General features: G+C 44.5%; 1 protein-coding gene across 1 annotated transcript in view; it reads left to right on the forward strand.

The window, feature by feature from the left end:
- LOC137421619 (integrin alpha-11) overlaps window positions 1-24,755 on the forward strand; it is a 111,900-nt gene that overhangs the window by 65,206 nt on the left and 21,939 nt on the right. The window contains exons 14-22 of the mRNA XM_068107848.2: window positions 4,739-4,945; window positions 7,060-7,190; window positions 7,518-7,675; window positions 7,843-7,985; window positions 9,245-9,355; window positions 11,533-11,618; window positions 11,735-11,873; window positions 20,965-21,063; window positions 24,203-24,279. Of these exons, the coding sequence (XP_067963949.2) occupies window positions 4,739-4,945; window positions 7,060-7,190; window positions 7,518-7,675; window positions 7,843-7,985; window positions 9,245-9,355; window positions 11,533-11,618; window positions 11,735-11,873; window positions 20,965-21,063; window positions 24,203-24,279 (1,151 nt within the window). The remainder of the gene's footprint in view (window positions 1-4,738; window positions 4,946-7,059; window positions 7,191-7,517; window positions 7,676-7,842; window positions 7,986-9,244; window positions 9,356-11,532; window positions 11,619-11,734; window positions 11,874-20,964; window positions 21,064-24,202; window positions 24,280-24,755) is intronic.

The following is a 24,755-nucleotide window of genomic DNA, read 5'->3' on the forward strand; positions in this document are numbered from 1 at the left end:
ATTTTCGAGAATTTTTATTTTTTTTAATCGGCCCTTAAGTAACTTATGAGGGGTCAAATAAGGGTTTTTCATGATTCTGAGTTGATTGTTAACATTTATATTTTCACTTTTACATTTACACACAAAGTAGCTTTTATTTCACATACATATATAATACTCAAGAGTTATTTCTCATTCACAATGTCAGAAGTTTCAACAGTCATTGTCTATGTCTTCTTCAGACTCAACAACATCATGACTGCAGTTTCTGCATGTAATGCCATTACAGACTCCACAGGCCGAGATGCACGTGACCCCATTCTTCTTGCAGCTGCATCGCCGGTTGCTGCAATCTCCATGACAATTACAGCTCGTGAACTGCAATAGCTCCTCAGGAGCCGTGGGGTCCAGTGTTGGAACTGGCTCATACCCATGCACACCTATTGTCCATCCATAGTCACTGGGGTTCAGAGACATGCTCCTCAGGAGGAAAGCTCAGCGAGGGGGAGAAACATGATCGCGTTCGTTCCTATCTGTTTCCTGTTCGTAAATGGAATAATCTTTACTTCAGTTCCTCTCAGGATCTTAGCTTTGTCGAGTGCCTTCAACTTCACCCGGGGGAAAGCTGCTGTTGTCTGTGGATCTGGCAAGGGTGGTGCCGGAGAGGTGACTTCGATCCAACCCATTGAGTGAAAGGGAGTGTTTCCGTGAATAGAGACAATGTTTAAATCTATATTGTCTCCAACAAACTGAGTGACTGCATTGTTTGTTTCCCCAACCTCCATAAAGACCACCTGATCATTACTTGACAATTCACTTTCACTGGCTGGCACTTTGGCTGTCATCACTGATTGATCCTCAAGCGCAGCATCAACCGCAACCTCATCATTGATCTGTTCATCGGTTTCCTCCACAATGGTGTCAAGAGTGCCAGAAGTATCTGGAACATCATCTCCACTCCTACTATTAAGGAAGCAGTATTTGTAGTTTTGTGTCTCCGTGTAAGACTCAGTGTATCCCAGCCAGTGGAACTTGTTGAGCATCCATTTTGACCCAAATCTATGATCAAGTTGTATGGCAAGCCCCATTTGGTGTGGCAATACTCCAGACCGAGGTCGGCAGGCCTTAATAAAATTCTGCCCCCAAACGGCAACTCTTTCGTCTGTCTTGACAATCGGTCTCAAGAACATCTGAAGGCTTGCAGGAACAAGTGTCAGCTGACTATCGATGTCAGTCATACTGTGTGTGGTGGGGTATGACTTTGGACCTAAATCAATCAAGGCAATATCATTGGATAAGAACTTGAGTGCCGTCTTTATGATCTGAGTCTTCTCATCTCCATGGTCAAGATTAGCATGATGCCCTCGCAGAATATTGTCGGTGCCATCTTTGAGACAGAGTACATCTGCCCTTCTTTCCTGTGTTGTGAAATACAAGGTGTCTTCGTATTTCTCTAGTAGTTTTATCTTTAGCCAATGCTTTGAATAAGAAAGGCTCTTCTCTGGTGACTGATCAAACTCCTGCAGCTTTTCATGGACTTGGTCCATGTTCATTACCCCATGCTCTAATTCTGAGTCTAACCATTCGCAGAATTCAATAAAAACTGCCTCTCGCTCCTCATCAATACTCCTCTGTCCTCTCTTCCTTTTTCCTTCCTCATCAGTCTTGGACAAACTGTCACCTCTCGCAAACATAAGTTTGCATCGCAAATGGTACAGTGTTTCTTCTGCTACCAAGTCGTTGATCCCTTCCAGGCGTCCAGTGACTTCAGTGCCCCAGTCATCCCCGCGACTCCGTGCTGTCTTCAGCAAGCTTGCCTTCAGTGTATCTGCAGTCAAATTATCTGGCACTCTGTATTTCTTTCTAGCTTGTGCTGGATTATTTTTGTAGAGCTGGGCTGGTTGGTTGCAAAGAATGCATACATCCTTATACAGGAGGTCAACTGACTGTGATCTTCTAGAACTGCAGCCAGTTGATGAACTGAACTCACAAGTAGTGCGTCTTCTCTTCAACTTTGATGACTCTTTCTCTGCCTTTGATGCTTGAGCTGACTTCTTGGTGGTTGCAACAAAGTTGTTGTACAGATTATTTTTACACTTCTGGTGGTACCTCAGTTTTCCTTCCTTTTGAGCCTCCTTCATACGTTCCACAACAGTAACATTTTCGACAGTTTCTGCTTGTTTCAATAAAGTTGAGTATCCCTTTGGAGTTGCCTGTATGAGCGTTTCAGCTGGTGTATCCGAGCGTGCACAGATGAAGCAATTGAGCACAGGTGGAGTAACGTCTTCATCCATATTGCTAGACTCCCATGTCCTGCAAAGTAGAAAATGAGATATATTTAGAAATTATTTTTCCACAAAGGAGTGTCTGTGGTGAAATATAAATGTTAACAATCAACTCAGAATCATGAAAAACCCTTATTTGACCCCTCATAAGTTACTTAAGGGCCGATTAAAAAAAATAAAAATTCTCGAAAATAATTTTTCGGTACCCGAATTCAACAGCTTTTTTTCTGGGTTTCCCACGGGAGTTGACCTTCAACATTTTAACACATGTTATTACACACTTTTACAAACATATTGGTGAAGAAATTTTTTGGTAACAATTTAGTTAACAGATTTTCATATGTTTCCCTTACTACTATACAGATGGTCGCATCATCCAGGCATCCAGCACTCGACCCATCCCGTCACTTCCCTGATGGCAGTGGAACAACGTAACTCATATATCTGACTATCTTACGACTTCTTACGTTCACAGGTGATAGGCTGAATGCCAGACGCTGGACATTGGGATGACAGATTTAGTAAGATGGTGGTGTATTAAGATGGCATTACGTCTGGGATGTCTAGCGCTAGGCTAGGCCTTTACGACGGTGTATTCATTTTGACTCAATGAAAATTGCATTTTTCAACTTGAAAAAAACCGATGTAACGTCTGATCCCTGGGAACGTAAAATGAATTCATTATTCATAATATTGTTTTTTGGCGAATAGGTGTGCGGATTACTAAAATGAACGCTCGGTTGTTAGCAGTAAACAAAATGTTTGTGGAATAAAAAAATTTATGCAAATATTGACTCTCAATGAACTGTATTACTGGACTGTAACATATATAGGTTATGTTGTGCAGGCACTGTCAGCAAAGCGACAGGTTAAAAGTTAGTCTTGCAAGAGACAATTAAAGAATGCAGTCCTCCAATCCCCCTCAACCCCCCAAACACATGCACCCCTCACTCTCCATCACCTCAATTGTATACGTCCGCGATTCCGGTTCCTTTTTTTTTGCTTTCTTTTTTTGTACAAGATCGAGGCTCGTGAAAGAGCTAACATTAATCACAAAAAAAAAATCAGACACATAAAACATATAATAAGGGGAGCGGTAGACAAGATGGGGAGAGAAGGGGAGGCACAAACACAACATTTGAGAGCAGGGACATCGGGAGATCTGTGGGAGGGAGAGGGCTTGGGGGGAGGAGGCGTGGGAAGGGGGTGGGGGTGGGAGATGTATAAAACACATGGACACTGCAAGGACTTCCAGGAAAGAAGTTGGTATTTCAAAAAAGTGGATTTGGGGCAAATTAGCGGGAGTAGAAAAGATCAAGGTTTTGGATGGGGGAAGATAAGAGATGGTGGTGAACAGCTGTTTTAAAGACCTGGAGGAAGGAGTGGGATTGAAGAGAGTGAGAGAGTTTGTTCCAGAGGCGGGAGTATCTATGTCAGTGGATAATCCATGTCAGTATACTGAACATTTTTCCTTTGGAATTGCTTTCTCTGATTAGTGGGCCGATAGGGTAGTGCAGCCCGACATGCTTATCCTTTTTGGGTCATCCCATCTGGGCTTAATTCCCAATCCAGATTTGAACTGTTGAATTGGTGCTTGGCAGTCAGAGTGTGCAGCACCCTTCGTATGGCCACTAGGCGGGGTGTCCCAACTGCTACCATTTGTTGGTGTACGTTAAAGATCTGATGGTGTCTTTCATGAAGAGTGGAAGAGTTATCCCTTGCACTAAGGCCAAATTCCAAATTCCTGGCCTAACTACTGCTGGGAATTGGATGGCAAACTGTCCAGCATGACCTCTCTAGTCATGAAACTGCTTGGGCAGATCTAACACTCTATAACACAGATTATGGTCTGTATCTTGTGAATATGCATGTGAGGCCAGATATTGTCAAGAGAGAAACTGCAGGGGCGTTCTGTACACCTGGAGTTTTCTCTACCACCATCACCACCCTCCCCTGGCCTCCTCCACTCCATCTCCTTATTTCTGATTATGGATTCCATACATCTCCTCACTGCAATAGACCCTCACCATCCCATGCAGCAAAGACCATAGGGTTTGGGATTTGACATGAGACTATCTGTCAGGCGTGGAGGGATATGTTGTACTATGGGGATGGTGGGAGGTTGGGAGGAGTCGACCATAAAAAGCTGTTGGCCAATGTTAGGTGATGGAAGGTGACGGTTTTTGTTGTTGATTTCATATCTCCTCTTAAAGATGTTTGATTATTTGGGCCATTGCCTAGTTGTTTAATTTTACTTTGCCTTTAATTTGTCCACTTTTATTGTCTTGTCTTTTGATTGGCTTGTTGCTGGTGATGTTATGGGCAAGTGTAGAGAAGGCAATATGCTCTTCCACCACACAAGAAAGTTCGAAAGTGACTTCCCTCGCTGTCTATTCATTAATTCTCTGCTCCAACTGAAGCTTAAGTGGTAAACGTGTGAAATAAATATAATGTTACCTGTTGTTTGTGTTTAGGGGACGTGGCAGCTAGAGAATGAGCTTTTTCCAGCTGAGGATCAGGGCCAGGCCTCACGTTTTGGGTCGGCTCTCAGCCCATTGACCGATCTCAACCACGACAGGTTTGCTGAGCTCGCCGTCGGGGCTCCACTGGAAAATGATGGTCAAGGAGCTTTATACCTCTTTTCTGGTCAAGGAAGAACGCTGGATTCTAAACCCAGCCAGGTGTGTAAACTGCATCAGATTGAGATTTATAACTCGTATATGGCAAAACAAATAAAATCATTATTAGAACCGGTTCTCATCCACTTTGACTCTTTAACTCCACTACCGAAGGTGGACGGAGGTTATGTTTTCATCCCTTTCTGTTTGTCTATGTCTGAGCAGGATATCTAAAAAGGTTATGGACGGATTTATACGAAACTTGGTGGACAGGTTAGGTGGGTGATAAGGACTAATTGATTAGATTTTGGTGAAGATCCCAATATCGATCCAAATATGAGAATTTTTAAATTACCTCTGCCACCAAAGGTGGATGGAGGTTAGGTTTTCACTGCTGACTGTCTGTCTGTTTGTTTGTCCATTTTGTTTGTCCGTTTGTGAACAAAATATCTCAAAAGGTTGTGGACGGATTCGGACGAAATTTGGCAGAGATGTAGCGTATGTGACAAGGACGAAAGGATTAGAATTTGGTGAAGATCCAGATTCGGATCTGGCTATTATAATTTTTAAAGTAATTCTTCATTGGGAATGAATGAAATGAATGAATGAATGATCGTATTGAGGCCATTTTTTCCCTGCTAAAGCGGGGGTTAGCCTTACGGACCCCATGACCTCATGGTTCCCTTTTTGAGGCAGTTTGTTATGGCCGGATGCCCTTCCTGACGCCAACCCTTAGTCGCCTCTTACGATGAGCAGGGATACGGTGTACCTATTCTAAACCGGAGTACACACCGGGATCATTCATCCCAGCAACCTGGTACTCAATTTGCCGACCTCGGAAGGATGACAGGCTGAGTCAACCCCCCTGGTGTTAATTCAGCGATCGACCGGGATTCGAACCCAGGATCCTAGGATCCCAAGCCGGCACCCTACACGCTAAGCCAATTGGGAGATTGGGAGATCTTCATTGGGAGATTGGGCCAAAAACGATACGTCAGGATATCTCGAAAAGTTGTGGACGGATTTGGACGAAACTTGGTGGACCGGTTAGGTGTCTGAGAAGGACAATTCGATTCGATTTTGGTGAAGATCTGAATGTGGATTCGGATATTAGAATTATTTAATTTTTCTCTTCACCATTGGGAGATGGGGCCAAAAACGATACATCGCAGGATATCTCAAAAGGTTGTGGTCGGATTTGGACTAAACTTGGTGGACCGGTTGGGTTGGTGACAAGGAAGAATCGATTCAATTTTAGTGAAGATCCGGATCCGGATCCAGCTAGTAGAAGTTTTTAAGTGATTCTTCACCATTGAGTGATATGGCCAACCAGGTGGAGGTATGCTCTCTACTGAGTGCCGTTCTAGTTTTTTAAGTGATTCTTCACCATTGCGAGATTGGGCCATGAACTAGAGCAAAGTCGATGTCATGCCATTGCAACGCAAAATGGCTTGCCATCCCTTCTTTACGAAGGCAACGTTGAAAGATTTCAAAAAGTTTTCATCGTTTTGACTCCTGTGACCCCAGGCCCCAACATTCTACGGCATTAACCAGAGGTCAAATCATAAAACTCGTTACATATTTAATACGTCCCCTAATGTTGATTGCCTATACAAAGTTTCATTAAAAGATGTTTAAAAATTGCATTTTTTGGTATTGCGAGATTGGGCCATCAATTAATTGCATAATTGGCTAATTATGCATAATTGGATTAATTGCATAATTAAAATCGATAAACTACCGTAAAATATTTTCTTAATCAATTGGCTAATAGCATACCTAAACCACGAGTGCTTCATCCGAAGCTGTAGCTTTTTGAAAATTAATTAAATAAGTCATTAATTGGGAAAAAAAATTATTAATTGATTAATCAATAAATAATTAATGGATTAATTGATTAACCAATAAATCCTTTTGACCCCATCAAAATTTGAGGGGTCTGCGCCAAAAATTATACCGCTCTCGCACCTTCTTGCCATGTGGTGATCATAACTACCAAGTTTAGTGAATTTCTGCACCTCCGTTTATGAGGAGATAGCGTGACGGACGGACAGACAGACAGATGGAGCCGATTACAATATCCCATCATTTTTTTTTCAAAAAGCATGAGGATAATAATGTATTCAATGAAGCTGGTTGTGATCTGGTTGGTCCTTCGTTACTATTTACACGTGCAGAGAATTCCAGCGGCTGACGTGATGCCTGGACTGCGCTATTTTGGGCGTTCCATCCATGGCAAGCTGGACATGGATGGTAATGGCATTGCTGACATAGCAGTCGGAGCTGACAACAAGGCATTGTTGCTGTGGTAAGGAATTTTCTCTCACCTACTGTGTAACTTAGCCAGGGTGCCTACTCTTTGCAAAGGGATCTTTAACATCCACCAACTAATGCCAGCAGACGGGATGCCCAGCCTAACGTCCATCCGAGTGGCAGCACGCGTATCGATGCCCCACCCTGCATGTGAAGCACCAGCATGACAGTTTAGAGTTGGGTCAAGATTCGAACCTAGGCGAGACAGCTCAAAGTTGAATGCACATACCTCTGTGAGTCTAGGCTATCCTGCTAGCCCCTTGTTTAACCACACATTCTCTATTAACTACCTGCGTCCTCCATTCAATCTCCTCACCCCTAGGTCCCGACCTGTTGCCTCTATATGGTGGACGGTGAAATTCTCTCCCACAGAGATAAACCTGCAGAATAAGAATTGCTTGCTGCATAACTTCTGTCTCGTTATGACCATGTGTTACCAATCCAACCTGCGTCTCCAGGATGCAACTGTAACCTCTATCGGTGAGATTCTTAAAAAAGCCTTATCAGTTTGATTATTGAGGGATCGTCTGCTCACTGAGACATCCTTTTTGACATGGTTTGAGGCTGCTTATTGTTTAATTACTGATTATATTTAAAAATGAGGACACTGTTGGATGCTGAATTGATGCTGTGTGTTTGGTTTTAAGCACTGATGTTCAACATCACACTGGATCCTGAAAGACTCGCTTCAAGAATGCGTTTCCTGAAAGATTCTGAGAAGACCATGGTGGAAGAAATCGACATTAGACCCTCTTCTGAAGATTGCATGGAGGAATCTTTATACTTAATAGTATGATTATTTCTTATTTTTCATTTGTGATATTTTGCTCCTGACTATAGATTTTCATAAGTACAGATACATTAAAAGTACACTGCCCCCATGGCAAATAAATAAATATCCTCCAGCGCATAGAGACTGTATTGGGAGGGAGAGGTGTGCAATAATAATTGATTGATTAATTGCATAATTCAAATCAATAAACAACTTAAAATATTTTCTTAATCAATTGGCTAATAGCATACCTAAACCACCAGTGCTTCATCCGAAGCTGTAGCTTTTTGAAAATTAATTAAATAAGTCATTAATTTGAAAAAAAAAAGGTTTAATTGATTAATCAATAAATAATTAATGGGTTAATTGATTAACCAATAAATCAAAAATATCCTTTATAGCCACATCACTTGGTAATTGGCATGTCCAAATATCAGCTTCCCAGCTCAAAAGGTGCCTGAGATATTGCCCAAATGAGAAAGAAAATAAAGAAATCATTAATAATGAAAATAAATAAATAATAATCATAAAATAATTAAATAACTAATCAATTGGCAAATAAAATACCAAAAGCACCACCGTTTCATCCGAATCTGTAACTTAAAAAAAAAAAAATTAAGTCATTAATCGAATAATTAATCGATTAATTGATTGATCAATAAATCAAAATAGCCTTGACAGCCAAATCACGTGGTCTTTGTCATGTCCAAATATCAAATTCCTAGCTCAAAAGGTGCCTGAGATAATGCCCAGAAGAGAAAGGAAATAAATAAGTGCTTAATTAATCGATAAAAATTAATTAACTAAACAATTAATTGATTAATCAAAAAACAGAAAATATGTTTTTGACAAAGTACCTGCTCACTATTATGCCAAAATGCCGGCTTCCTAGCTCAAAGGATGGCTGAGATATCACCCGGACAAAAAAAAACAAGAAAACAAGCAAACAAACAAGAAACCGGAGTGAAAACTGAGTACTCCCTTTCAGCGTGCGTCATTGCCGGGCCATGACGTCATCCAGCGCCTGGAGATGACATAGGAAAGGAGCGGTGTACCATAAGGAAATTGGAGATATTCAATCTGCCAAAACGTCTTGACTAATTTATTTTGGACTCTTAGATGGACCATGGGCCGTGGCCACTAAGAGATGGGCATTCAGTCACATATGTCATGCAGAGAGAAATTTCACTTTTTTTTTTTTTATCTTTGTACCAATAAAACTTAAATTATGTTAAGGATTTTTTTTTAAACTCCTAATGTAGATTCCCTGTTCTCAGGACCTCGTGGACATCATAAAGCCCATCGTTGTTCGCATCACATGGACAATGATGGATGCAGATACAGGGCCAGTATTGGATGTGAACCAACCACACAGTCAAGATCATACAGTATTTATCAAAACATTCTTGATCCTTACATTTACATGTGCCCCACACTACCTCAGCATGTTATTGACACTATCCTACCCAAAGTCATGGGATACCCACGGATTTTGTTCACTGTATTAAAAACTTTTGGTGAATGACCATTTAACAACTTCCCTGTACCCAAGTCACAGCTTAGACTATTTCTCTATCATCTGCTCCCAATTTTTCAAAGGTTTAGCCATGATCAGGCCCGGGAGGGAGTGGGGATTCCACCACCATTCACCTTTTTTCACCATATCTTTGCAGATTTGTTTTTCTCGTGCTGAGCTTTCATGACTTTTTCTGTTCAAGTCTTGCGCACCTTTTGATGCTAATTACATAAAAATCCGACCTACAGTTGCCACGCAGTGTGGAATTTTTGGCGATACGTGCCATAAACTAGGGATTTCCCATTCACTTTACACAGCACACGCGTCAAAATTTGCACATGTGAATATGTAATGAGCTAATAACTAAAAAAAAGTATTGAGTGTATTATGATTAAACTTCACAGACGTGTTCACCTTGACATAAGCTACATGTGCACCAAATTTGGTTTTATTTCGTTTTTTTAATGCTGAGATCCTGAGGGGGAGAGGGGCGTGGGTGGTGTGGGGGGGATGGGAGGTGGAATCTGCCCACTCCCCCTTTCCCCCCTCCCCCAAGTTGGGGATCTTCACCATTCTTCACATAATGTGTCACCTAGGTCAGCGTGTCTCAAAGATCCTGCCACAAGAGTTGAGCAGCGTGTGCATTTACTCGTCACTCCAAGAAACGTGTTTCTACAATTCAAAATCCCAGCATATACCCATTTGTTGTACCACTTTTATCTATCTCACTTCTGCTTTTTCTCTTCTCACTCTCCTTTATTTATCTTCTCTCTCTCCTGCCCTCCTATTCCTCTTATCTCTCCTCTTCCCCTTTTCTCCCCCTGAAATTAGTCTTTTTATTTTACGTGCTTTTTATTTATTCTTATTTACTATTTAGCCCCCGTTGGACTTAGTCCGAAATGGGGGCTAATGGATTGGGTCTTGGCCATGCATCAGTGCGTCCGTCCGCATCCATTTCTCGGACATGCATTTACCGATTTTGTTCAAACTTAGCAAAAAGACAAAACATGGGAGTATACATATGCAGAATATTTTGTTTTGTAATCTGGCCAAAGATGGCCGAGTGACGGCCTTTAACTCTGTTCAGCAAAATTACTAAAACCACAGGGGCTATGACATTTCATGTCTTTTTCTCCTTGTTTATTATTATTTTCGGCACCGAACATGGCATTTATACACCGCCCAAATAAAGTGATGTGTTTACTGATATTGAATTGAAACTTGGTAGGGGACAAAGCAATTCTCACTTGTTGGGTACATTCTCTTGCAAAGCAATTCTCACTCTTCTTTAATCTGTCATTTCTTGTTTATTTCCCTATTATTTTCACTTTTCCCCCAATCCCATTTCCCTTAACTTTTAACTGATGAACCCACCCAACATGCTTTTTTTTTTTCATTTTCACCCCCACATGTTTGCTGACCCCTGACCCCAGTCTGACACACGCACCACTGACTCACTCCCACGCTATAATCAACCCTTACCCCTATGCCTTCTCTCTTTTTTGCTCCGACGAAGGGTTACCGCCTGTAACGTTAGCATCTCCTCGCTCCCCTGGAGGTTAACGTACCTCAATCAACTTCCTGTTGATTTAATCCATTGTTCTATCTGTTGGGAAATGATGCTCCATATGTGAGCAATAAGACTGTTCCCTGAATATTTAATCTGCCAGTTCATGATCTTCCTGGTTGTGTAAATTATAAACATGTGTGCTCAAATCTTACAATTGTGGATTACCCTGGTAGGAAGGTATCATTTCACTTGCACAAAACTTGCTTACCTGACACTATCTATTTAATATTTCACTGTTATTGGTGGACGATCTTCAAGTACTGAATTATCAACTAACTGCATAATCATTCAATAAATAATTTTGTCCATTTGTCAAGATTCAAAATACACATTGTTCATAACATTTTATGTTGATCAATTTTGATAATGGTAATACATGTATTAATTACAAACAAACTGGCTCACCTTCAACTTAAACTCCCTAGACATTACACTCAAACTTTCGGCAAGTCTATTTTGACATCACCTTTTCACTGCAGATTGAATTTGCAAGGGATTGTGGGGCAGACAAGAAATGCGTGACCGATTTGGTCGTAATATTGAATTCGACCATCTCTGAAACCAGGTACTATGTTTGGTGTAACTGAGTTTTAGGCTTGAAAATGTGTTGCAGAAACAGTGTTACACTGTAAATAACACCTTTTGTTTATTGAATGCATTGGCTCTTTGTGTGGACTGTAGCGAATCTCCATTCATCATCACTACATCGCAGAACAAGATGAAATTCACTGTAACATTGGAGAACAGGAAGGAGAATGCATACTTCACACATCTCAACATCAGTCACTCTGCCAATTTGATGTTCGTCAGTACTGAGGTGGTAAGTTTGTACGTTTGTTCACACACGTACATGGCTCTCAGGTGATTACTTCATGCCAGTTGGGTACATTCAGGTTATTTTTCTCTGCAAGGCCAATATAATATGCTTCCATGTTCTTGTCCACACTGGGCCTGGAAACTGTACTTTGACTCTTCATTATCATTGGCCCTACCCAGATAGCCCACTGACATTGGCCCAACGTTACAACTGACCATTCAAGTTTTTGCCAACGTTAGCCCAAGTCAGTGTACTATCAGTGTAGTACCTAAGGATGTTGTCTGTGCTGTGCCTGCCTGTTACATGCTTAGACACTTTATATGCTGAGCCAATACTGATAATTTCCATGGAATGCCATTCTGGTACAAGAGGAATTACTGATCCATATTTGGGTTGAGCTATAAACTTGAATGAGTTGAGTTGAACATGAGTTGAGCCATGAATGTGTTGAGGGGTTTTTGGTTGTTGCCGCCGGTGTAGCCACTCGCGAGGGAGGTGCTCCAACAATGGCGCCGAAACCCCGCGTCGAAAATGCCCAGGCGTGAAGCAAACAGTCAAACGGCCCTTCCTAGCTTCCACCGCCAAGAGCAACGTGATTCCAGCTCCCCCGAAAAGCACCACCATCCAACAACACCCCCCTCCTCCAACGTTGCAAAGGTTCCACAAAGCTCAGAAACGTCTCACAAGCGCACACGAGACAAAAGCGACCACCAGAGATGAAAGCCAGACCGAGAGAGAGAGAGAGAGAGAGAGAGAGAGAGAGAGAGAGAGAGAGAGAGACTCTTCTTCTTCCTCCCTATCGAACTTCTCGATGATCTCACCTCGACCAATGTCTGAGCTCCGTCGTATGACCCCGTGGTCTTGCTTGACCAATGATGAAGCTCGGGCCGTGGCCTGCCGGCTCCTTTGGAGGCGGGGTTTAGTTGCCGATTGAGAATGTCCGGGTTTCGGTTGGCAATTATGCAGATTCTTGTTGGTTAATGGACGGTTGTTGTTATTGTTGTTGTTGTAACGGTTTTTTTTATGGCCAGCCTTGTTATAATTGTAAAAACATAGGCATAAACCACTGAGGTCGATCACCTACTGGGAGAGAACTAATCTTAAACCCTATCTAATTACCATAGCTTCACCCCTCGTGTGAGGACACGTAAACAATCTTAAACTCCAGTTTCCCTACTTAATACATTGAAATGCTTCCTACTCGTCCACGGTCCATGCTATTGCTATACAATCCTATCTTTTCTATGGTATTCCATCCTCTACCCCCACAAATGTAACAGTATTATTGGATGTTGTGTCTATGCTGCGTGCGTAAACAGTTGATATTGTTACGGACCGCGGATTAGATGTTATTTTGACCGAGCGGTGGTGTAACCGCGGCCGAACAGTTATTCCCCGACTAAAACCCGATTCAACCCAAAGGTTGGCCGTATCGCGCCACCGCTATTCAATCGGGAAAAGACTAAGACGACAAATGCAAAGAGGAAAAGGAATAAGACGAGAAAAGGGTTGAAAATACTACTAAATTTATTTACTATTTACAGGCTCAAAATAACCAAGGAGAAGGAAAGATAATAAAATAATATACAGAAGCTTTTAGAGACACAGGGAAAATACTAGCTTATCTAACAGGCTTACTTACTACCCAGGACAGAACAAACAAAGACACTGACTCACGTGGGGAATTGCAGAGTGGATTGCTGGAAGGAGGTGTGTGGCTGGAGGGGGGAGGACGGCACGGAGCGGGCTGGAGCTTGATCCCACATGGGACGTCGGGCTGGACCTCGACGGCCGCTGATGCCACCGAGCCTGTCGTGTGCGCGGAGTCACGGGTTGGAGCTGCTTGTCTCAGTAAAAGCGCATCTGCTCTGGCGACCCAGCTCTTTCTTTGGACTCAGTAAAAGCGCAACTCTCTGACGACCCAGCTCTTTCTTTGGACTCAGTAAAAGCGCAACTCTCTGACGACCCAGCTCTTTCTTTGGACTCAGTAAAAGCGCAACTCTCTGACGACCCAGCTCTTGTCTCCTCCCTCCTTGTCTCAACTGCTTGGGGAATGCCCTGCCGGCGGGTTATATAGGCCCCGCCCCTCAACCTTTGCGAACCTCCCCCAAACGATCTTCCTCCGCCCTCTCAAACCAAACCCCTCGTGCTTAGTTGGTTGTTCGGGGCTGGCTCACTCCTCCCCTCTATGACGAGGTGGAGACACGCCTTTCTTCCCCAACCCTGCCTCGTGGCCAATGGTGGTTGAAGAAAACCACCCAAAATGCAGTTGGCCATCGAAATGAAATGAAAGGGGATCTACTCTTATTTCACTTGGTACAATGGAGTATTTAAGTTAATGGGAGACACAGCCTTACCCTAACACACATAATAAGATATAAGCTATCGAACAGGGGCATTCTATGATTGGCTGACGTGTATGCTTATGGACTAATTACCGAGACACCCTTTTTACCTTTATACAACTCTGGAGGCAAGAGGGGCCATATCCAACCAATGGTACACAGCAGTTTACCACAATCCAATACACACAATCAAAAAATATGCCATCCTCATATCCGCAACACTGCACCCTCCTGCTCTTAGGCACATCCCGGGCCTATAACTTTAATTTAGTGTGACACGTAGGTGTAGTTCCCTCTACTTTTAACCTGACCCTGAGTGCGACAGTTTTAAAACATCAATAAATGTGTCCCGCTGCTCCATTGCACCCTGCCTAACAGACTTACGCCCACAGTTAACCGAATTGCGGAATGGTCTTCAAACTATACATTGACGGTGGGGAGCATTATTTACAATTGACGCTACTTTTATTTACAAAACTAACCCAGGACCTGTAATTGTTCTTTCTGGGGGGGGGGGGGGGAGACAGTCTGCTCTGCATCGAAGCACCATGAAAGCACCCAAAACGCACCAATACACCCTCAAGCACCAATCGGTGCAGTCACCATTGTTCATCAGTGTTCATGAATGTTCAATAATAAAAATAAATCAACAACCCCTAACCCTGCAGGTGATCTCTTGCTCTTCGGCTCCCTCAGCTGGCTATTATTATTTCTTCCAGTTGTTGTCTTTTCCTTCATTTTCTTACTGGCTGCCTATTTGCAATAAAGCTTGCCCAAACGTGTCCATTTTATTTATTTATGGCCCACAGGGGCCGACTAGTGTGGTTCACCTGTGGGGCATCGGTGCCCTGTGGCCCAGGTCTGCCAGCAAGATTTCGGGCCTTCATGGCCGGTTCCAGCAGAGGGGCCATGCCCCAACCCATGGGGTCCATAAGTGGTGCTCGGCCACTGACATGTGGTCCATCATGTGGTGCATCGATGCAGACAGCTGGTTCTGAGAGTTCCGGGCGCACAATGGCCGACTCACGCACGCTCCCCTCGGCGCCCAATGGCGCACAGGTCATGTGGGAGACAAAAGGGGGAAGACAAATGAGCGAGGGGTAAGGTCACAAGGGTACACATCAATAAGGCAATGCAAGGCGAAATGCGTACGGAGGGCGAAGTGAGAAAGCTCGTCCCTACCGTACGTCACCCCCCCTGTCACCTACACTACCCTTGCCCTTACCCCATATGTACAAAAATCTACACATTTACCAATCCGTCGCTACTGTCACGTCTTCCCCATATTTCCCTTACACCAAATTCGTCACCACAATCCCTCTAGCCAAAATTTGCCATCACCCAATTCGTCATCAATCCTCATAAGGAGGAAGAGATGGAACATCAAGCACAATGTCACACCCACGTCATGATGCGACTCACAATCCAAAACATTTGCACAAAAAAAAATTAATCAAAACATGGCATGGTGTGGAGTTACGTCACCTCAGGTGAGTGGGTGCAGATGGTGCGAGGAGATCCTTCATCCTATCTATCCTCTAAATGACTTTAACACTCTTTACTCTACCCGGGGTCTTTCCCTGCAAATGCATTGGCCACTTACTCTATGGGTTCTAAAAACCAATTCCCATTGACCAAACTGTGGTGCTTCTCAATTTGGGGTCTCACTCCCCCGATTCATCTCCCGGTGCCCTTGCACAATTTCTGGGCTGCGACGTGTAGCTCTCCCAGCAGGTCTACCCACCTGCACACCTCCACCACTGCAGTTGCCACCCGAGCTTACCTAGCTCCTCACCCTAACCTAACTAACTGGGGAAGGCCCCTCCTGGCTCTGTCACCCCTTGGTGCCCTCTGGCACTGGGCTACCCGGGTCCGTCCTCCGGATCCTCGGGCCCCATCCACAACTACCGGCTCCCAGAGCCCACCTGCGGCCTCACCTGGCCGACATCCTCACAGTGGTGGAGTGCCCAAACCAACTACACACACTAACAGGCTACACGCCCAGCCATTTCCACAACACTAATGCACCCATCCAATCACCATTCTTCCACCCGCACCACAGATGCCAATATCCAACCACAATTTACCTATACCCTCTACCTAACACTTACACTACCCGCCCCGGGTATTCGTGATGGGGGTCCACTCTTCCCCCATTCACACCTCTGCACCATCCACTCCACTCCACAGTTTCCATCCTACTCACTCCACGACCATCCATTCCAATACTCCATATACTCCACACTCCATGTATTTCACACAACCATTCTCCATACACCTGTTGTTGCATACCTGTGCAATCACACCTGGTGCCACCTGCACCCTCCTTCTCCCTGGACCATTTGGTCAACACAATACACATCACTATCTCTATCACTCTTACTCATACACTGCTCCATCCATCTGTTCAGTTGCACACCTGTGCAATCACACCTGTTCAATCACACCTGTTCCTCATACCTGTTGTTGCACTTGAATACACCTCCAACACTCACACGGCATCATCTCAACTACCTGTTGCCCTGCTAACCTAGTGCTCCCCGTCTTCCCTTTAAACTAAGCACATACCACGTCATTATCATCCACACTAACCTACCTGCGTCCCCACTACAGGTATCCTTGTCACTAACTAATCTTAACGTTACCTAATGTCATCTTCGCTAGATCCCTACACACGATATATCCTAACCCTCCCGGGCTAGTTTTCACTGCCAAACCCCATAAACTAGTGCTCCTTTGCCACCCCGCTGTGAGGGATGACAGGGTTGCCATCCCACCACATCGGGGACGTTCCACTACCAATTTTGCTCACCAAATTTCAGCCAATCAAAAATTTGCCAATCATCTGCCAATCACTGTACCATTACCAATCATCACTCTGCCAATCCTTTGCCAATCATCAAATTTTGTTTTTCTAATTTCGGGGCCAAAACACTATCCTCGTCATCACTGTCTACTATATCCCAGCCTCGGTGCGTCATGACATCATTAAACTCGGCTTCGTAAAGCCGAGCAATGAATTCGGGTGGTTTGGTCACCTGCAGGTTGAATCCGTCCAGCTTTCGGTTCAAGGGAGGTGGTTTGGTCGGGCGGAGATTCCACGCACCATCTCGGCGCGGCACCTTGCGGTCCCGGGCCCGATGACTCAATCTCCCTCGGTCGGAACCCCGTCCCCACGAGGGGGCACCGTTCCGCTTCCTCCCACTCGCCCTTGAACCGGACCGGTCGCCTGGCCCGACAAGGCCCGGACTCGACCGTGCGGGGCGGGGCCAAGCCCGAATCGGCAACGACGCTTCGAAGAGAAACGACGCAGCTTCGATCTGCGCCGGGCCTCGCATCCAACAAAGGGCTCCTCGCACCGAGTGCTCGCATCGGCTATCCGTCGCTCTAACCGCTAACCCAGTTGCCGTCGATGCTTCACGGGCATGCTCACACGCATACGCTACCCCTTTCACCCTCACAAAACCCGGCGTTCCAACGCCGTCCGTACATTCCACCAACGCTCTCCCTGTTACACACCACACCTCTCGTGCACACTCTTGCGCATACCTCGGTCCACCCCTCTCCTCCGTTACGTCCTCCGTAACACTCACCATGGGCGTGCACTCTGGCATCCACCCACTAACGCGCTCACATGGGCTCTCCCACACTCGCGCTACCACCAACTCAGGTGTGCTTCCTCGCACACGTTCCACCACCACCTTACTCTCCGTGTCACACTCCGTACACCCCGACGTGCATTCTCGCTCGCATTCGGTTTCACACTCGCGCTCCGATGTGCCCTCTCGCACCTGCGCCATCACCAACTCACTCTCCGTGTCACACTCCGCACACTCTGTTTCACACAGACCCTCCGACGTGCATTCTCGCTCGCACTCGGTTTCACTCCCACACTTTATAACACACCCACTCGCCGACGCACACTTTTTCCCCACACGCGTGCCATTTCCACTCACACGGGACCCGTTACCAACGCCAGGGTGCCATATCGATCCCAATCGCGCGACAATTCTTTTGTCGCTAAACATCCTTTTACAAAATCTACCCGCACAATATACAGCACGACTCACCTGGGGGATTCCCTTCTCCACGCGCACCTGCAAACTCTTTATTTGGTTAGTGCGTATATCATCATGATTTGAGCAGGGACTTTGCACATTTTCCATTTCTCCCTGCAATTCCCGGGCTACCTCCGTCATCTCTTCAATTTTAATTCCCAGCACTGCTTTTTCTTTATTAACCTCGACGACCGCTGGCTTTAATAAAACACCCTCCTCTACCTCAGCGGTCGCCGGCTTTTCCAAACCCCGGGTCGCGATTTCTACCCCCGTCATTGTACCCGTGCTTTTCTCAACTTCGTTCAACCGGCGCTTCTCGACCCGCGTTACCTCCTCGTGCACCCTTGGGACCCTTTCGCCCAACTTGCGGTCTCTGTCCCTCTGCTCCCTTTCCTCCCTATCGGCCCTCATTCCGTTCGTTATTGCTTCAATTTGGTTTCCCAATTTTTCTCTCTGAGCCCTCCTTTCGTCCCTCATTGCATCCATTTTTGCCATCAATTGGGTCATGAAGGCTTGCATTTGGGCCGCGCTCATTGGCTCCGCGGCCGTGGCCCCCTCAACCACGTGCGCGAGAGCGCCATTTTGTGCGTCTGAAACCTCCGCAACCACATTGCCATTTTTCTCCTCCTCCCTTTCCTCCACATACATTTCCCCGAGGTCCTGGGTCTATTCCACCCCGTCTATCTCTCCCACCGGCATCCCGTCGCCTTGACCAGCCATGGCGCGATTTCAAAATTCGGGTTTTGCTTTACAACACAAATTTCCAGCAGCTCGTAATTTTGAGCGCGTTAAGCGCGCTTCGGGCTTCGTATCTCACTCCCCGACACCAATTTGTTACGGTCAATAACACAATTGGTGTCCAAAATTTGGGCTAAATAAATTTAGTCCCAGGTTAGAATCCCAACTCCTGACTACCAATTTGTTACGGACCGCGGATTAGATGTTATTTTGACCGAGCGGTGGTGTAACCGCGGCCGAACAGTTATTCCCCGACTAAAACCCGATTCAACCCAAACGTTGGCCGTATCGCGCCACCGCTATTCAATCGGGAAAAGACTAAGACGACAAATGCAAAGAGGAAAAGGAATAAGACGAGAAAAGGGTTGAAAATACTACTAAATTTATTTACTATTTACAGGCTCAAAATAACCAAGGAGAAGGAAAGATAATAAAATAATATACAGAAGCTTTTAGAGACGCAGGGAAAATACTAGCTTATCTAACAGGCTTACTTACTACCCAGGACAGAACAAACAAAGACACTGACTCACGCGGGGAATTGCAGAGTGGATTGCTGGAAGGAGGTGTGTGGCTGGAGGGGGGAGGACGGCACGGAGCGGGCTGGAGCTTGATCCCGCACGGGACGTCGGGCTGGACCTCGACGGCCGCTGATGCCACCGAGCCTGTCGTGTGCGCGGAGTCACGGGTCGGAGCTGCTTGTCTCAGTAAAAGCACATCTGCTCTGGCGACCCAGCTCTTTCTTTGGACTCAGTAAAAGCGCAACTCTCTGACGACCCAGCTCTTTCTTTGGACTCAGTAAAAGCGCAACTCTCTGACGACCCAGCTCTTTCTTTGGACTCAGTAAAAGCGCAACTCTCTGACGACCCAGCTCTTGTCTCCTCCCTCCTTGTCTCAACTGCTTGGGGAACGCCCCGCCGGCGGGTTATATAGGCCCCGCCCCTCAACCTTTGCGAACCTCCCCCAAACGCTCTTCCTCCGCCCTCTCAAACCAAACCCCTCGTGCTTAGTTGGTTGTTCTGGGCTGGCTCACTCCTCCCCTCTATGATAAGGTGGAGACACGCCTTTCTTCCCCAACCCTGCCTCGTGGCCAATGGTGGTTGAAGAAAACCGCCCAAAATGCAGTTGGCCATCGAAATGAAATGAAAGGGGATCTACTCTTATTTCACTTGGTACAATGGAGTATTTAAGTTAATGGGAGACACAGCCTTACCCTAAGACACATAATAAGATATAAGCTATGAACAGGGGCATTCTATGATTGGCTGACGTGTATGCTTATGGACTAATTACCGAGACGCCCTTTTTACCTTTATACAACTCTGGAGGCAAGAGGGGCCATATCCAACCAATGGTACACAGCAGTTTACCACAATCCAATACACACAATCAAAAAAAATGCCATCCTCATATCCGCAACAATATATTTAATATGATTCAAAGGCAATGAAAAATGTTTAATTCCAAGTCTTCAATAACCTGGTTTTTAGCACTTCAATAACCTGCTTGTTCAACCTTCAAAGTATCTGCCACACTGTCCTGTGCAGAGGAATGTCATGACAGCGCTCCAAGGCCACCCATTATTCTGCCACATGTCGATCATATCGAAAAGCATTTTCGATAGCTCGGCAGTAGCGGCATTTAAGGCATGGTGAAGGTGTGGCTTACGCTGCAGAGAAATGGACATCATTCGGAACTAGAACAGTGCCGGCGCAATAGTGCGGACACACTCATGGAAGATTTGTCTCCACAAGGGTTCCATGCTTTAGACATATTTGTATGTAATAGCTGGTCAACGTGAATACTAATGTTCTTCTTTATGTTGCTGTACTGACGTTTAGTGTGTCTATGCAAATATTTAAAGGTTAATACACCATATTGAAGTAAATAATTGTGTGCCTCTTTTGAAAGCTCATTTTAGAAAATGACAAGTGCTTGTGAATATTTTTCCAGAATGATGAAACCATAGAGGTGGAATGTTCTTTATCGCAACCTTACCTCCAGTCGAAAACCTGCAATGTTGGCTACCCAGTGTTTAAATCTGGATCAAAGGTATGTTTCAATCGCAACATACGGTTTACATGTATGTGGATGCGACTGTGCTTGACGTTTGTTTGTCATACAAAAATATGAAATTTGGGGTCTGTTTGTCTGTCGGACCATGATACATTTGCTCGTTGCTTATCCAATCACAACTGAACTTGCCAGGGGGACGAGGGGTCACACAACAGAGGTTGGAGCGACCGAATGCCCCCCTCCCTCCTCAAGAGGGGTTTCTGCCTTGGACACACTCGTGTTAAGGTGTATAAATACCTTGTCGTGGCGTTTTGTGGGGAACACCGACTGGAAGTAAAATTATTATAACCACAAACTATTCAGTCCATTCTGTCCTACATATGATTACCTTTCTAAACAGTCGCTACTTTTGTTTGACACTCTTGGAGGAAACCTGACGTCCTTGAGTCATTGCTAATTAGCATTCAACTCATAGCTAAGTTGTAGATTTAACTGCACTAAAATGACCGTTGCTAACCGGAAGTAACCCAAAATTGTGTCCAACCATGTTCTTACAAAAAACACCGAGAACGGCACTCGGTAGAGCACATACCTCCGACAGGCTGAATAGTTTTTGTTTTGTATCCCACCCATAGGCCGGATCTGGATCCAGACCAAAGCCAAAATTGAATCGGCTTCTTCTCGTCACCTACCCAACTCATCCACCTTGTTTTGTCATAACTCGTTGATAACTTTTTGAAATAACATGCTATATATCGTTTTGTCCCCATATCTCAATGGTGAAGAATCACTTCAGAAATTTATAAATTCTCGTATCCATATCTGAATCTTCACCTAAGTGGAAACAATTCTTACTTGTCACACACCCAACCTCTTCACCAAGTTTTGTGCGAATTTTTAGCCCTATGATGAAGAATCACATAAAACACTTCTCGGATCCGGATCTGGATCGTCAACAAAATCGAATCAATTCTTCCTTGTCACACACCCAACCTCTTCACCAAGTTTCATCCAAGTCCGCCCACGACATTTTGAGATATCCTGTTCACAGACAAGCAGACAGTGGTGAAAACATAACTTCCTTCCTCCTTCGGTGGCGGAGTTAATTAAAACAAACAATATCCCCCCTATCTCATCTTTGCTCCCCCACCTCAACCCCAACTCTGTCCTCTCCACCTCACTATCCTCCCACTCAGAAAAGCAAATGGGCATTCCCATATTGAAACCGGAATATTTAACGCTTTCCCCTCCCCTATCATGCTATCATCGACATCACAGAAACCGCAATTAAAACAGCTCCAACATGTCATGGCCCATCATGGTCACCTGTCTAACTCACAATTGCACGAGATATGCGGAAATCCCATGGAATCGCAACTTTCAAGTGACCGTGATACCCGAAACCAATTATCTTCTTCATGCATATATACACATCGCTAAAAGTAAATAAATGACGGATGTTTTCTTTCACAATGTCACAAGATTTCTGGAAGTCCTCGGAAAAAAACTTTATAATGGCATAGGTTTTATGGCACATGGTCAAGTCATTGAAGAGAAAATAGTCAGAAATAATAGCAAGAACCCGCAGAACCTCTACGGTAAAAGCTCTTGCTAGAGAGAATGCCACATACTTATTGAGCGGTGTATAGACAACAGACCGCTGCCTCGACGCTGAGGCTTATCTTCACAATGACTGTGTCTCCTATCTATCCAAAATCCTTTTAACATTCGCTTTGGTCGTTTTACACTAGAGGACAAGCTTATAGGGAGGTCATGGCAATTGTAAATATGACCACTTCAAAGATGTCTTTGTCTTCACATAGCAGTAAGCACCAACATGGTGGCTATATGATTTTTCAGGTTTAAATTTTGGGTGGAGTCAGGCAAATAGTCCAAGCAATGGGTGAAAAGGAATGTTCCACATGGACGGATGGACGAACAATTGTATTCTTATATAGATTACAAAATAATAATATTATTAACAGTAATAATAATAAAAACATGACCCCGTGGCTGCTCCCTTAGGGAGCGGGTGTTTCTCGTTTAAAATGAAGAAGAAGAAAATATAATATAATAATGTATTATAAGCAGATAAATAGTGATTTTTTTCAGCCTCTATCTTCCATGTGTAAAGCAGCAAATGCCAAAACTATTCACAAAAAAGTGGAAGTAAAAAAACGAAATTATTTTGGTTATTGTCTAATTGTAAAAACCTAAGGGTTTGAATCCATCTGCATATTACATTCACAAAAATGGAGGAATTTTCAACCCTCTCCTTTCCTTCACGAACACTTAGTTTCCGCGTCATCATCATAATGTCTCCAAAAAAGACAGTTTCTTAAAAACCTTTCCACGGCAAAATTACGAGGCAAAAAATAATTGATGTTACTTCCAGTTATCATACTTGTGAGCCGACAGGATGAACTGGAGGTACACACAGTCGCCTCTCAGCTCTCTTGCCTGAGTTTGAATCCCGGCCCAGCGATAAATCCCGCTGTTTCAGAGGCAGGGTTATTCATCAATGTGTGGCATCCCTCGGATGGACGTTAAACTGGTGTCCCTTTGCCCGCACTTGTTGATGGACGTTAAAGATCCCATGGTGTCCTTCGCGAAGAGTAGGCAAACTATCTCCAGCACCCTGGCCAAATTCCTGCCCCAACCAGCAGAGGGCATTGCATCAGCAGCATAGCCGCGACATCAGCCAATGATGCTGCCCCATAGCCTTGTGCTTCATATGGACGAAGAATGTGATCACCCTCGCAGCTTTCAAAACCTATCTGTATCTGTAGTGAGTCAACGCTAGTCTCTAGGTCTAGGCCAATCTGTGTTGGTAGAAAAATAAACAATGCATTTTGTCATCCAAACCTTTCTAACAGTGGTTCTCACCACAGGAAACCAGGTGTGGTTGACATTTTGAGCTTTGCTTGAGCTATAAAAAATATGGAAATGACTTTTTGTGCACACCTTTATCGTGCATCATTTTGTTTGCAGAGCAATATTGAAATGTTAAAGTAACACTGCTTATTGTATGTACTAAATTTGGTGTTGTTGCTATGTCTTGTGTTGATGCTAACGTTTTCCTGTCAAGATTGATGCACGTATGGAAAGAGGAGTGGTGGGACAAATGTGTTCCATCTGCAAATAAAACTGATCTTCCTTGGAATGCTCTTGGCAGGTGACAATCGTGTTCGAATTTGAGTTTACTTCAAATAGGCTTCTGCCTACTGTCGACTTCGACGCACAAGTATTTAGGTAAGATTGCCCATGCTTCAATTCCCCAATCTTTTAAAATCCTCACTTTATAATGGTTCATGAATCATAGCACATTGACTGAAACCATTTTTCTAGAGCTGCACATTGTGATGACTTGAATTTGGCCTCCAATACATCGTTCTGAACTTGAGTCGGATTATCTGACATTGGGATAAACAAAGCGCGCTATTCAATGAAAAGTTCAGCCAAATGCTTCCGATTGTAAATCTACCGCTAGGTGTCCCTATAAGGATGGATGCTGCACACTCTTCGACCTTGAAAAAGTTTGCAACACTTCGAGGCTCTGGGTTCCCTTAACTGTCTAACTTCCTGTTTTGTAATTTAGTGATTGCGGGTTCAAATTCTCACCCCGCTGAGTAAGTAATGGCAAAGCGACTCAGTGTATTCTTGGACTCTTAACAACATATGAACTTGTGCAGTGGGGTTAATTATCAGTCTTGGAAAACGTCACGACT

This window comes from Myxine glutinosa, chromosome 2 (assembly GCF_964187855.1).
Source record: "Myxine glutinosa chromosome 2, kmMyxGlut1.1, whole genome shotgun sequence".
NCBI lineage: Eukaryota > Metazoa > Chordata > Myxini > Myxiniformes > Myxinidae > Myxine > Myxine glutinosa.